Source organism: Centroberyx gerrardi, chromosome 13, assembly GCF_048128805.1.
Source record: "Centroberyx gerrardi isolate f3 chromosome 13, fCenGer3.hap1.cur.20231027, whole genome shotgun sequence".
Classification (NCBI taxonomy): domain Eukaryota; kingdom Metazoa; phylum Chordata; class Actinopteri; order Beryciformes; family Berycidae; genus Centroberyx; species Centroberyx gerrardi.
In genome coordinates, this window is record NC_136009.1 from 1,691,689 (window position 1) to 1,707,817 (window position 16,129).

The window sequence follows — 16,129 nt, forward strand, 5'->3', positions numbered from 1 at the left end:
GGGGGAACAGCGAAGCTGCTAGCTGCTAGCTGCTAGCTGACCAAGTAGAGTCATCACCAAAAGGTGTTTTTTCTTGTGTATGATGAGGACGTGTAATGTGAAACACAGCAACAGGTGTCGTTAATTAGTATCTATGTGCAGAATAACAGAATAAGGTAATGTTTCCATATTTTGTTTTTTATTCTGGATGACATTATCTTGTTAACGAGTGTTGTTAGCTTGCTGTCAGATGACAGGAGCTCCAACTCTGCTCTTTTCCTCCTCATGGTTTGTACTTTAACTCATTCTCCTTTATAATTATTTTAGACGACGTTATAGCCTACTTGAAGACAAGTTCTGCGCCATTCAGAATAAACGTGTTAGAGTCGTTCATACATGTTCATTATGTTGCATCTTGGACTGACATACATCAATAGCATTTCGATACTACTTACTATATAGTAATCTTATGTCTGAGGCCGTTGTGTATGTTGTAGAGGTGATAGAACATTTGTAACGCATTTCTACCCTAGTCTCTTAAATCGTCTAACACTGATAATCCAAACAGTGTATAAATCCTCTCTAATCATACAGTAGCAGTTGATGCAGTGTAGTACCAGACAATGCTCATTATGCAATTCTCGTAGGTTCCAACTGTCTATCCAGTGCTATCACATATCGATTTGATTGTATTATGTTAACCTTGATGTGTCACCATATGGTTGGATTGGCTATCAAAACTAGAACCTTTTTGGTAGCTTTAGATGAAGCCAAAGTCCTGTTGATATTCCATATACTGTACATTATAAAGGACATATTACATTTTTTTAGGGAATGGGCAGTTTTCCTATCAGCTATGGCTAACAATAGTCCCATATTATATTTTTGTTGCTTTTTGCCCACTGTTATTCGCCCTGAATTTATCCCATTTGCCCATACCTATCCCTGCTGAAGGCAATGTTGCCTCAGTAAGCTGCCTCTGTATTATGGCCTTATTTCAGCATTATTTACTTTGGTAGAACACTTTGACTTTTTAGTGTGTACGCCTTTATAGGAGTGTATTTTGTCCTCAGCTCTCAGCAACAGCAATCGCAAACAGCCAACAGTATACTTAAAGTATGGAAGTGAGTTTGTGATGGTTTCTCTCTTTACTCTTTTAGGTGATCCTTCCACTTGAGGCTGGCTGGCTGACTGATTGTTGTGGCCAGCTGGCTGGTTGACCGACTGGTTTTCTGACTGGCTGGAATAGCAGCATGTCAGACAGCGGGAACCAATCCTGTCTGTCAGCAGCTGAAGATTCTGTCTCTTTCCTGGTATGAACCTCGCTGAATCAGTGTTGACAGTGAAAAAGTGATATTAGTGCATCCCTAGAGTGTGTAAGTGTGTGTGGCTGGCCATATTCATCCATTGCTTTTGTTTAATTAATTAAAGAGTCCCCAAATCCAAATCTGTGGAGAAGCCTGACATCTAATGGTGAAAAGTAGGGTACTGCACTGGCCATCTGCTATTGGCTGGTCTTTGGTGCCAGGCGATGTCACCTTCTATAGAGTACAACAGGTGGTGACATCACCTGGCACCAAAGACCAGCCAATAGCAGATGGCCAGTTCAGTACCCAACTTTTCACCAGTAGATGTCAGGCTTCACCACAAATTTGGGTGGGGTTTAGTTACTCTTTAAGGAAGTGACTGATTCATTGATTGAGCCCAAGGATTATGTGTTTCATATGTGCATGATTGAGGTGCACTCGGCATACAATAGTTGAATGAAGGAAGTGGTTGAGAGGTGAGTGTGTGTTCCTGGTAGAGCTGACTGGCTGGTTAAACAGTTGACTTGGTCCACAGGTGTGTGTGTTCCATGCATGGGAGGAGTGGGCAGGCCTGGGTCAGGTGGAGGACTACTTCAGTGTTTTGGAATACCTGGTGTGGGTCTTCACCCCTCTGGCCATCGTTTTCATCGTGCCCTTCCTCATTGTCATCCTCCTCTACCTCTCCATACTCTTCCTTCACGTCTACAAGGTATGCAAACCCTAACTGAGCACTTTTTACACCAGGTGCTTTGTATGAACAGTGGATATCTGCTACACTGATGTGCCTGATTTGTTCACTGTTTTGTCATCTGAAGTCAGAACAAGTTATCTGGTAACTAGTGGAGATAAAACAACAGTAGGGCTAAGCTCCCTTGTTGGGTTGGAATGCTGTTAAATTCCCTTGGTCAAGCAATCAGTTTTTTTCTCTCTGTCCAACACTGTGAACTTGTCCCAAAATGTTTAAAGAAAAAATCCACTCTGAAACAGCTTAACACTGTTAAAAATGGCTATTGGCATTGAGCCTTGCATTTTTGGGAACATTTTGTTGGTTGGTGGTGTATTTTTCTTATTCTTGTGGATAACTGGCCAAATGTAGATGACGTGACATCACGTCAAGATATTTCCAGCACAGCTACAATGAAGTTTAATGTCAGAACATTTTCAGCTATCTAAAACATCAGCCGTAAATGTCTGATTTTGGCGTCAATCCCTCCAAATTTCTACAAGGATCCATTTAATTTTTTAAGTCTCTATTTAGTAAAGAGAAGAGTGGCATCCTAAAAGCAACAAAGCAGGAAAAGGTGCACACAGATAAGGAAAGGTAATGGGAGATAGGGCTACCCTCAGATATCCCACTAATTGGAGTGATAGGCCACCAAATGGCTGTTAGCCTTCCCAAGTGGAAAGAGGTGTAAAATGTGGGAAGGCATGCAAGGGCTTCATCAGCCCCAGGGACTAATAGAGTCCTTAACAGGCTTTATTATCATCAGTAATTTATTCCGTATTGCTTTTGGGAATATACAAGGAAAAGCAAGGAAAAAAATATGTGTTTTGTTTTTATAGACAACTGACAAAGGCTTAGAAAGAAAGAAAAAAAAGCGCACAGACATAGTACAATACAAATAACAGACATAAAAAGAACAACTCTAAATGGGAGGGGGGAAAAAAGATGCAAAACAGTGTTTTGAGAGAGGTGGTTTTTGTGAATTCTGTAGCAAAATCGTTTACGAATCGTTTTACCATAAATAGCAAGGGGTTGTTAATGACCTTCCACCTGTAGGGCCAGCACCCACCCCAGAAGGTATGTGCTAGGACTCTGCAGATTTGGAAATACCTCCAAGACTGATTGGCGGGCAGTCATGAATTCATGTACAATATTCTCAAAGGACTTAAAAATATTACCATCATATAAATTCCCCACTACTATAATACCATTCTGTCACCAATCTTTCCACAAGAGCGGAGACTTACCAATTAATGATAGGTAGGGGACAACACATGTCTCTCAATTCAGAATTTCTCAAATTAAAGAAAACGTTTCAGTGGGATGGAGACTGGGAGAGCTTGAAGGATGTAGTTATGTAGGGGTGCACCTATCAATCTCGGATTTAAAATGTTCAAGAAGAGGTTCAATATTCCTTACTCAAATCTGATAGTTGGGATGGAAATAGGATGCTGAAGTATGTTATTCCCTTCTTGGGCCACTGGAAGCTTGGATGACAAAGTCTTTCAGGGTAATAGGATGTCAGGGGGAGAGCTTCACATTTGGACCAATTTACACTAGGATGTCATCAGTATACAGCATTAATTCATGAGTAGTAGGACCAATTTTGATATCAGGAAAATTTGAGTTCTTCCCAATAGCTACTGCAAAGGTCAGGCTTTATAATAGTGCACCAGATGTATTGAGATTTTGTGGAAGCTTATTAAGTTAGCATGGAAGAAACGGTTTATTCCTGTTTCATGGTGTAGAGCAGGAGGTATTTTCATTCCCAACACGAAAAAGTTTTGGCTTACTTACCACCGTAAGCAGCAGTGACTGATGGTTCAGAGGCTGCTGAGATACTTAGAAAGGTTAATTGATACAGCAGTGCAAAAAGCTGGAATACCAGGCTTTTCTGAGTACTGCGCACACAAGCATGATTTGGCACCAAATTCAATCAGCCAAGCAGGAAAAAAAGAGATCTCCACATGGTATTTGTGGCTGTTGCCCACCTGAACCCACCTCTCTATGTGGATATACACTTTAATTGCTTTGTCATTGTTTTCCAGACATTAATAATTCCAGACCTTTGCTTCCCTGATCCTTTCCTCCAACAGAGGAAGAACCAGCTGAGGGAAGCATACTGTAACAACATGTGGGACGGAGCCAGAAAGACCCTAGCTACTCTCTGGGATGGACATGGAGCCATATGGCATGGTAAGACACTAAGTGTAGAGTGATGGGTTTTTTTTTTGCTGGTGTTAGTGTCTGTGTAGTAGTGTTGGAAGCATTATTTTGGCATCCAGCTTACCCATGTTCATGTATCAAAGTTATCAGGATTCAATTCACTTTTAGTTCATTACATTCAGTCATTCTGTCAGGGTCAAATTAAAGAGGTTGTATAATTCCAGCTAGTGGTGGGTGGTATACCAGTATATGCCGTTTCTACCAGGGTTGAGCATTAAAACAAAATGGAACTAGGCCACTACGCCCTATATGCCGCCAAACATTGTTACTAGTCTCAAAACCATCAAAAACACAGCTCCTGCTTTGTTGTTTTCAGACTTCCACTCTTCTACTTGGTGAATAGTGATTTGACAAATGTATGACAAAAATGAACATCTAAAGAAGAGGTTAGCTAAATAAATCAAAGGTTGGCTCTCTCCAATGTTTAGCCAGGTGTGTCAGCATACCTTGAATACATTTAAAATGATAAGATATAATATTGGAACCAAAGGTTAGTTAGGCTTAGTTTCCTAAGCATTATGTTCAAGTTCAAGTTCAATATAATATCTTTATTGCCCCAAAGGGAAATTGGTTATGCAGTCAGGTAAACACAAGGGTAAAAATGACATGGAACATGTTATTAATCGTGTAACATTTTTTATGCATCCTACCATTTCAACTGTATCAGGCTATGAAATCCATGGTATGGAAAAGATCCCCAACAAAGGAGCAGCATTGATAGTGTACTACCATGGAGCTATCCCCATTGACTACTACTACTTCTTGGCCAATGTTATCATCCAGAAGGGACGAACCTGCCACTCTGTAGCTGACCACTTCCTCTTCAAGATTCCAGGTACTTGCACATACATATCCACACATATGCATTCATACACATCCGTAGATGTACACACACACACATATATTCACATGTGCAGATGCACATACTTATATACATACTGTTACAGTCGCCTGGCTCAAGGCAATGCAACAAAGGGGAGAGCACCTGTGGCGACGGGAAATGATTAACAGATGTATTTATTGAAAATGTATAAAAGGAGAACTGAAAGAAAATGTGGCTGCTGGCAGCTGGGGAGGGAAAAGCGCCTTTATACTCTGGGGCCCCACCCCTAGAGCCAATCAGCCTCAAAGGCAATCATTTCATAGAACTGCCAGAAATCTACCTGTAGTAAAAAGAGAATGAGAGAGAGAGCAACAGCCAGGTACTAGGCACAGGCATGACACCCCCTCCCTTATAACAGAGCCCCCCTGCCAAAAGGGCCTCTGCAGCCTTTCTACCCATTCCTAAATAAAACAAGAAACTAAAAGCTAGCCAAAAAAGTGAGCTTTTAATTTTGTCTTCAAAGAGGATGCAGAGCTTGTCAAATGTATTTCTCCAGGCAATTGGTTCCAGTTTAGGTGCTTTGATAAGGATCAGCTCTTGTCATAAATCTAGACTTTGAAAACGGTCAAAAGCAAAAGCAGTTAGGAGCCTGGCTGCATGAACTGAAGTTCTGAAGTTGCAGATGAGCTAAAGCTTTGCAGCTGAGGCCAGAATAGAGGGAGTTACAGTCGTCAAAGTGAGATGAGATAAAGGCATAGATAACTTTCTCTAAATCTTAATCAATTTCTCGGCTCAGTGGTTAGTACTGTCGCCCTCACAGCAAGATGGGGTGCTCCAGTTTCCTCCCACAGTCCACAGACATGCAGGCCAGGTGAATTGAAGACTCTAAATTGCCCATAGGTGTGAGGGTGTTTGTGTGTAGTATGGTATATGATATATATGATGTAGTATATGAGGTATATGATGTAGTATGTATATGATGTAGTATATTAGGTATATATAGTATCATACTATAAAGCAGGGGTCGGCAACCTTTTTGATATGAAGTGCCGTTTTTAAATTTTCTTGTTAATCAGTGTGCCATATCAACATTAAGGTTAACATTAAGTTTAATTATGTATGTATGTATGTAAACCTTTATTTATTCAGGGAGGGCCATTGAGAGCAAGCTCTCTTTTTCAAGGACGCCCTGATTACAGCACAAGATATAAAAACACATTACAAACATTACAGTACAATATAAAATCACATGAAAATCACAGGTTCAGATAAACAACAAGACTATGAGAAGCACGTGCAATCCCCACATAATGCATCCTCTAAAAGTGCCCTGAACTTCTCCATAGAGACAAATCGGTCCAGTTTAAGAGAGTCCTGCAGCCTATTCCATCTATCAGGAGTGTAAAAACTGAAAACGGTCTTTCCTGCCTCACTGTTCATACGTGGTGTGTCTAATCTAATGTGTGTCTGCGAGCGAGTATGATACCCTGTAGCACTGAAACTCAAGAGCGAAGACAAATACAGTGGAAGCTTGCCAGACAAAGCTTTGTAAACAAACAAAAGACAATGTTGCTCTCTTCGAATGGTACGGGAGGGCCAACCCACTTTCATATAAGATACAGTGATAAGTGAGAAACCCATCACCAGTAATAAAACGCAGAGCACTATGAAATACCGCATCAAGAGGCTTCAAGGTAGTAGGCGAGGCATGCATATACAGGACATCATCATAGTCAAAAACAGACATTATTGTCGACTGCACAATGGTCTTTCTACTGATAGTAGAAAAACAGGACTTGTTTCTGTACAAGAATCCAATCTTTCCCCTCAGCTTTTTGGTTAGGTGTTTCACATGGGTCTGAAATGAAAGCCTATTGTCTAGCCAAATGCCCAAATATTTATAAGAATCAACAATTTCAATTTGCACACCCTGCAGAGTATGAATACCTATACTGGCATCAGTCCCATGAGACCTTGAAAACAACATACATTTTGTCTTGTCAGAGTTCAAGACAAGCTTGTGGCCAATAAGAGACATCTGAAACGTGTCAGAAGCAGACTGCAGATTTGCAGCGGCCATTCTAAGGGTGGGGCCAGTAGCATACAGGATTGTGTCATCCGCATAATAATGGACGTCACAATGTGGAGAGGAGGGTACCATGTTGTTAACATGTAGAGTAAATAAAAGTGGACCCAAAATAGACCCCTGTGGGACACCTTTACCTTCAGTACAAGTGAGCTAATTATGACTCCACATCAAAATTTAAATCTCCAACGGATCTGTAATTTTATTCCATCCATATAGGCAACGTGCATAGCAACATTTTTAAAAAACATTTTTCTCCCATAATCAGGACATTGTAATTATATATGAGAGCACTATACAAGAAGGCTGCCATCCTTATGAAAACATCCACATCGGAGTTGAAGTCATTAACCCTACCAACCTTCCACCAATCTTGACATTCCCTCATTTACAAAGTGTTCCAATAGCAGCAAATGTCAAAAAGGGAGAATTAAGTGTAACAAAAAGAAATATGAGCACTATACAAGAATGCTGCCATCCTTATGAAAACATCCACATCTGAGATGAAAAAAAGAGGTAGGTAGGTAGGTAGGTACTTTATTAACCCCGGGGGGAAATTTCTTTGTTACAGCAGCAATAGTGATACACAGAATAGAATCACATAAATAAGGGTAGAGATAAGAATAATGATAAAAATAAAAATAAACAATAAATTCTACAAATATACAGATGTTAAAATATGCACATATACACTGAACAAAAATATAAATGCAACACTTTTGTTTTTGCTCCCATTTTTCATGAGTTGAAATAAAAGATCTAAGATTTTTTCTATGCACACAAAAGGCTTATTTCTCTCAAATTTTGTTCACAAATTTGTTTAAATCCATGTTAGTGAGCACTTCTCCTTTGCCAAGATAATCCATCCACCTGACAGGTGTGGCATATCAAGATGCTGATTAAACAGCATATTATTGCACAGGTGTGCCTTGGGCTGGTCACAATAAAAGGCCATTTCCAAAAACCTCTCTTGCACACTTATTGCTAGTGTGCCATTGGTTAAGCTACCACGTGCCAATGGTGGCACGCTTGCCTAAAGTTGCTGACCCCTGCTATAAAGCAAGGAATCTCTGTCTGTATGTGTGTCCTTCGCACATTTCGAGAACCGTTCGTCCGATCTACTTCACACTTGGCAGGTGTATTGCTGGGGACCCAAGGATGTGCAGTGTCGGATTTGGTGCAATTTGGACACGCGACACGTTCAATATTAATAAACTTTGAATAAACAAGCAAACAGTGCTCTGTGCAGCAACGGGGCGAACGGGCACTGCACTAGTGTATATGATGATGATGTAGTACATATAGGCCTATATGATGTAGTATGGTATATAGTGATGTATATAATGGTATGTAAAGCCCTTTGAGACATGCTTGTGATAAAGGTCTATAAATAAACATGACTTAACTTGACTTTAAAGATGCATTTGGAGGGCCAAAAATAACAACTTCAGATTTGCCATCATTGAGATCAAAAAAGTTTTGAAACATCAAACATTCAATGCCTGCTACACAATTATTAAAGCTATATCTGATAACTTGGCATGTCAGCGGCTACTCTGGTCAGAATTCGCAACTGCACTCTTAATGTTGCACTTTTAATGACATCAGACAAGAAACAAGCATGTGCTTATTGATCACTGAAACACTCATGAGACTGTAGGCTGCTTGGGATAAAACTGTCTGTACACACAAACACTCACAATACTGTAAATGCTTGGGATAAAACATTGTGTCTGCCATTGTAGAATACTACTCACAAAAGCTAACAGGCTAATATATAGCTATGATGCTAACGCAGCCGCAGTAGTTGACATTAACGTCTACTAACATAGTACCCGGATGTTACGTAAAACGTATAACTTACCGTGCAACACTACTATTTCCCGCTAGTGTACTATCCAGTACACCAGCACTCAGAATTAGCTGTTCCAGAGGGTCTCATGTTACACTGATGGTTTTGTTGGAGCTTGGAAAGGCCAACTCCAACACTAATAGCAATTAAAAGTGAATGTTTTACCACAAAAAAGTCATCACATAGAGCTTTAAGGAATCAAGACTTCTGGTATCATTCGCTTTTACTGGCAAGTACAACTGTGTATCATCCGCATAACAATTAAAAGAAATGCAATGTCTTTGAATTGTATGACCAAGTGGCAGCATGTAGATAGGGAAGAAACGGAACCTTGAAGTACTCCACAAATAAATGTTGCTGAAAAAGTGGATCCACCCAAGGAAACAGAAAACTGCACATCTGATAGATATGACATAAACCAACTGAGCGCAATGAATCATAACCACTTAAGTAGTCAATTAGCTGATTATACACAACTTTCTCTAGTACTTTAGACAAAAAATGGGAGTTTAGAGGTGGGTCTATCATTACTGAGAATCCAGACCATGCTTTTTAAGAAGGGGCTGGACAAGTGCATGTTTAAAACATGAGGGAACGGCAAGTTTGCATGCAAAATAATTTCTATTGTTGTATAGTATTATCAACTACAGAGAAAGAGCTAGATTGGCAGCCACTCCGCCCGCTTAGGAGACAGGAAGAGAAGACCATTTTCCTCCCCATTGATTATTGAATTGAATATGCTATGCTTCATCTCTTCCTGTCCACCATCTCTGTTGCTACTATTGGCTTGCTAATGTTAGTCAACACCAAAGCAATAACCATAGCTCCATCTCACATAGCCATTGCCATAAATGTGTAACCTTTTGTTTTGTTTCTACATTGATTTTGCTGATTAATGTATCCAAATGAAAGAGCAATTTCATTTCAAGTCTCAAGGCAATAAAAACTAGCACATTTGAAAGGCTGTGTAGACTTTTGATATCCACTGTATATCCTTCAGTAAAAATAGTGATGGTACTTGGGATCAGGCCATACTTCAAGTACTCAGTAACGGCAGTGATGAAGTGGTGATGAAGAAGAAGTGAAGAAGTGATGAAGTATTGGTGCATCCCTAGTTGGGGTTTTTGTGTATGTGTGTGTTTGTCTGTGTGTCTGTCTGTGTTCATGTACTATATGCTTGTTCACCAAATGTGATTTAAAAAAAAACAAAGAAAGCAGAAGAATAACCAATGTAACTCTTTTCCTCCCCTCTTCTTTCCTAATCTCTTTCATTATCAACTCTTTTCTCTTCTCTCCCCTCTTTCCCTCTGCTTGTTTGTATTGTATCCCTATCTCTATCCTATCCCAATCCCTATCCTATCCTATCCTATCCTATCCTATCCTATCCTATCCTATCCTATCCCTGTGTCCCTGCAGGTTTTAAGTTATTGCTGGAGGTGTTCAGTGTGATCCATGGTCCTCAGGAGGAGTGTGTCCGAGCTCTGAAGAATGGTCACCTGCTGGGTATTTCTCCAGGAGGAGTCCGGGAGGCGCTGTTCAGCGATGAGACCTACCCACTTATATGGGGCAAACGCAAAGGCTTTGCCCAGGTCGCCATTGACTCTCAAGTGGTACGTTGTTGTTACTGCAGTCTACTGTCACTGGTCATTTTGGACCCTTTTTATATTGAATTTTCATAACATTATACAAAAACTGCCATGGATTGATTTTCTGGGCACCTACAAATCCTCATCCTCAACTAAACTAGTGTCAGCAGAGGATTTGTGAGTCTCTTTTAAGTGAGTGTCACAATCCAGGATTAGGCTTTACCTTTGTCTGCAAGTCAACCCCTTCCTAAATGGAGTATCTCTCATACTGTGTTCTCCGAGTTATGATTCTGCAATGTCAAAATCCTCTTACCTCTCTAATCTCCCCTTTCTCTTGCTTTCTCTCTCTTTCAGCCAATAATTCCAATGTTTACTCAAAATGTACGGGAAGGCTTCAGATCTCTGGGAACACTCAGTAAGTGTGGAATAAGCAATTAAAAACGGCATTGAGGCCTTGAAATATACAAACGCAACCCGAAGATCTGATTCTTACTAAAGTACCCACATCGTGAACTTCAGAAGGGGTTGAAGAAGAGACCACAGCAAAGGAGTTGATTCCATACACACGTTGTGCTTCCTCTTTCTCTTTCTGGGTAGTTAATTAGCACCTTTTTATAGGTTGATGTTCAAACGGCTCTGTAATGATGTCCACTTCTTCAGTAAGGACAGTAGCCATTCTATGATTTGGAACATTTCAATGATGACGACTGAGATTTTGAACAAGGAGCCTGGAGGAAAGTCAAAGACATATTATTTTCAGGAACATAAAGGAATGCACACTCACAAAACTGATTTCAGTTGCTTTTCTTCTTGACTTGGTGGATGAGAAATGTTGAAACTTACTTTTTTGAGTGCTGATGTTCCTTTTGTTCCTGAGTTATGTGTAAAAGTCTACAGCCAGGTTCCCCTACAAAGGTTTGGAGTCAATTCTGTCTGACAGGTGAGGTGAGCTTTAAAAAAAAAAAAAAAAAAAAAATTGTTGCTGACATTTCTTTCGACCAAACAGGCTATTCAACTTCCAAAGATCTGGTCTCAAAATAACTCAAAATGACCCATCCAATTCAGACCCCCAATAAAAATGTTTGTGTATGCAAATGACTCGTAATTTTTGTATACAAATGAAACCTTGAAAATTCTTGAAAGTTTGTGGATTTGAGAAAAATTTAACAAGGCCTTAAAAGCTTTTGAAAATAAGCGGATGGCCTTAAAAGGACCTAATTTTCTATGAAATATAGCACCCAAATTCATCGCACCTTTTTTTCTGACAGTATATGGATATTTCTGTTGATATAGCAGCAGTTTTAAAATGATTTCATCAGGATTTCTCGATAACATCAGGAGTAAAAAAAAAAAACAAAGCCTCTATGATTTATAATTCTGACCAAGCAAATTTTGAGTCCTTGAATTTCACCAAACACGACCTTGAAAGTCATTGGAAAGTACTTGAATTTGATGCCCAAGTGAGTGTGGGAACCCTGGATATTAAAGCCATTCATTTCATTGAAGCAACTGATGGGGCTTCACAAATGACTCGCTGACTGTTTGACTGATCAGAATAGAACAGATTGTCTGGCTCAGGAGGATCTGAATCTGACTTCATGGTGACCTGCTCTTATGTCTCTGTCTACATCTTAATTTGACTCCTCTCTTGTAATCTTTGCATTTATCCATTAACCCCCCCCCCCCCCCCCCCCCCTCATCTCTCTCTCTCTCTCTGACCTTTCCTTTCCAGAGTTTTTCCGGTGGGCCTATGAGAAGTTTCGGCTGCCCGTAGCTCCTGTTTACGGTGGATTCCCAGTAAAGTTCCGCACCTACCTGGGTGACCCCATCCCCTATGACCCCAACTTAAACGCTGTGGAGCTGGCGGAGAAAGTAAGCAAACCAATGTCCCTGCCCAGCAGCCAGATCAAAATAACGCATCTTCCTGATGGTGGCGCTACAGCAACCGTCCAAAGTTTAAAACTTCAAAAATTAATAAAAAATCAGCCATATCTTGCACAGGCTAATGTTACAGGCTGCCATTTTGATAAAATAAGTTAAATCTACTTTACTTTTTTTCACTTCCTCAACATTATAAACATGCACTCATACTGTGGAAAAAACCCCCAGGTGAAATCCGTTCCTAACTGGTTCAACAAATTTGTGACCTGCCTATGGCAAGAAAGGTTGTGAGATTGAGTCCTGGGTGGTGCAACCATAATGTGACACTCGTACAGCTATGCATGCTGGCTGGTTTGTGTGAAGTTCCTCTAAAGGCTAAAAGGCATGATTTCAGCCTGAAAGATTTAATTTTCTCCTTTTTTTGTTTTCTTGTCATAACTAAACAGCTAAGCTGTTCCTGGCTGCCACATTGCAGCTATAATTCTTATTCTTATTACATGACCAATTTCTAATACTTGCGCATGAATGCTTTATTTTCAGTTGGCTACTGACCTTTAATGCCACATTTATTTGGGGATTTAATTTTCACTGGACTAAAAATGAATCACTTTTAGCTAGCTAGAAAAAAATACAACAAAATGGGTCACGGCTGTATTTCCTTCATAAGGATGCACAGGTATATATGAAGTATTATACTTCTGACGTGTTCAAAAAAGTCACTGCACACTGCATTATGGCTGATCGCCACCCCGTTCGTGATTTTGAAATCTTGAATCCTCAACTTTTAAGGTCTTATCTAAGTTTTAGGCCCTATAAAAAATGGCTTAAATATAGGTTTTAGAGGTCTTAAAACTGGTAACAAAACAGGTAATTACTGTTTACTGTTAATGTTTTTGTTTTTACTACATTGGTGGAGCATTTGTGTGGTGCGTGAAGGGTTGGAAATTGTTCTTAGTGGAACTATGAACTGCTTTTCTGCTCCAGCTGCAGACACAGCTAATATGCTCACTGAGGAGTCTTCTGAAGTGTGTTGGTGATGTCACAGTCTTTTGTTGGCACAGAAGCTAATTGGCTGAAGGAAGCTGGGAAAGTACCACAGAGTTGCCACCCTGAGCAAGTGCAAATGTTTGAAGAGTTGGATGGATGACAGCCAGTACGCTGCTTGGTTGAAGCCTGTTGAAGCAAACGTCTCTGCTCACTGCTTGGTACCTCTGGCAGACAATATAACATTACAGCAATTACAGCAGGCGCACCTAGCAGCACTACGGCAGCGGCATCGAGCAACCAACAGTTTTCCACTTAATTTTAACATGGGGGTTATTTGGCACTTGACCGCCATGAAAACCAGAATATAAACTACTCACCAAGATCGAATGCAGCTGGACGAGTTTGTAGCGTTCAGATTTTTACTTCCCATTCATTTGAATGAGGCCACGACTGAAAACTGACATTTAACATTGTTTGTGAACAGATTTAACAACAGATCCTGCTACTGTGATTTTCAATTGGCTGTTGGTCCAACGTTTTAGAACACAATTTCGTCAAATAGCATTTTTATTGATAGAAGAGGGATACCATTTAGGAGAGATAGTTCCAGTTTTGGTAAACCAAGAATAGAAATGCAAAATGACGACGGGCCAATTATTGCTTTATTATCTTAAAAGCAGCATATGTTGTTGAATCGGTTCACCAACAATATTTTTTCAGGATATTTCCTCATTAAAACAGTACAAACGCTACAAACGCAGTCAAGTGCCAAATAACCCCCATGTTAAACTAAGTGGAATATTGCTTTAAGTCTGGGTTATCCCATGGTATAGTCACCATTTCTGGGCAGAAGAGAACTGGGTCTCTTTCCACATCACTTAGGCCCATACTATTTATATGTGGCCTGGGGACCTGTGTCTGGAACAGTCCTCCCTTCTCTCCCTGCAGCTTCGCCGTAGATATTCAGGGGCAGAACTGAATGATAAAGAGGCCTGCATGTTCCTCTACTAGCTATATATAGGGATACCAATTGGCACCAATCTGGCCCAATTCATTGAAATTCATTCCATGTTTTTAAACATATATCAGTATAGAAATAATTAAAACTTTTGTTCACTCTCCAGGGTTAAAATGGGAGAAAGTGGAAGAAATGGAACTGGGATCATGACCAAAATGCAATATCACATTTTTCCATGCTGCACTTTTCATGCACATAAGGAAAGAACACATTATCGGTTCTCTTTTAACAATAATCTTGCTGCACATCACAATGAGTCTTGACCAAACAGCGCTCTAATTCTATGACTTCTATTCTATAAACTGGCATATACTGACAGACTAACATTTTTCCAGACATTCCAGACAACGATCTATGATGTTTTCATTTTTGACTGCCAATATTGGGCGTTTTCTTGTTTTTCTTTTTTTTTTTTGACTGAAAATTGAAACTGACAACTGTAAGGATGATTCAGTCGATTTCTTTTTGCTTACTCAGCCACCAGAAATAAATAACAGTGTGCTGCTTAAAATAGTTCCCATTAGACATGCTAATATTAGAGTTATAAAAATGTGTTTGAAACATTCTGCTTCCTATTTGCGATACTGGACTATGCCTCTCAAACAAGCAGTGTATCTCTGCAAGTTGGCTTTGATGAGAATGGGAGAGACTGGCATACGACAGTAACACCAAAACTTAAGATTGTATATGTGTATGTGAAAGTGACCACTGCTTTTCTCTTGGTGCAATATATGATATTTAAAAATTATACCAGGACGATCCTTTAAAGGAAAAACCTACTCTAGAATACTCATTGCATTGTCAGATATCAATTTGTGATGTTCAATGAATTCCAGATATTATACAAAAAGGAAATGAATCGTACGCGATGTCGCGGACTAAGTTTCTGTTCTTTGGTCTGCAGGTGCAGCTGGCTGTCCAAGCCCTGATCGACCAGCACCAGCGGATCCCAGGGAACATCCTGCGAGCCCTGCTGGAGCGCTTCCACACCAAACTCAAAGACCAGTAACCCTCCACGGGAGAAAACCACAGAGGTGCATAACCCACCGCTTATCCTTAGCCCTACGCTAATAAGACTCTGTTGTCAACCCTGCAATGTGAGGGCTTCCGTCCAGATCAGGGAACCAGAACCTGGGCTAAAGATGGTCAAGGTTGGCCCACTTTCAAGGGCATTGTCACATTTTTGCAGCCAGTATTTTTTAGCTATAGACAAGGGGCTGCAATATAGCAAACTCTCGCTGTCAAGGGCTATGTAACTCCCTCCACCATCTCGCCCAGCCTACAAATCCTCCACTAGAATCACATATGACTTAATAACTGTGGAGTTAACATGGCTGTCACTAGGCAAACTCTGTTTATGTACAACTCTGGGAATGATTTTGTAGGATGGTTCCCTGGGTAACATCCAGATTAAAACATAAAAAACATTAAAAAAAAACTCCAATATTATAGATTTAATAATAATAGTAGGGTTCAACTGACAGGTTTTTGCAGGCTGATACTAATATTTTTGTTTTGAAACTGCCGATAGCCAATATTCTTTGCCGATATTCAATATCTCTAAGTGTTTCCCCAAGAATTGTAATCTTGGTAATGGAAAAGCGTCTGAAACGTATAAGACTCTCCACTGAAATCCAGACTAATCAAATTCTTTAAGGAC

General features: G+C 40.1%; 1 protein-coding gene across 1 annotated transcript; it reads left to right on the top strand.

Moving 5' to 3' along the window:
• The first annotated feature begins 47 nt into the window (after positions 1-47).
• On the top strand, positions 48-15,681 carry tmem68 (transmembrane protein 68). Its single transcript, XM_071906566.2, has 9 exons — positions 48-155; positions 1,140-1,292; positions 1,822-1,995; positions 4,107-4,206; positions 4,904-5,071; positions 10,414-10,607; positions 10,938-10,998; positions 12,316-12,455; positions 15,374-15,681. The coding sequence occupies exons 2-9, from the start codon at positions 1,233-1,235 to the stop codon at positions 15,476-15,478; spliced, it is 1,002 nt and encodes a 333-aa protein (XP_071762667.1). The 5' UTR covers positions 48-155; positions 1,140-1,232; the 3' UTR covers positions 15,479-15,681.
• The last annotated feature ends 448 nt before the right edge of the window (positions 15,682-16,129 follow it).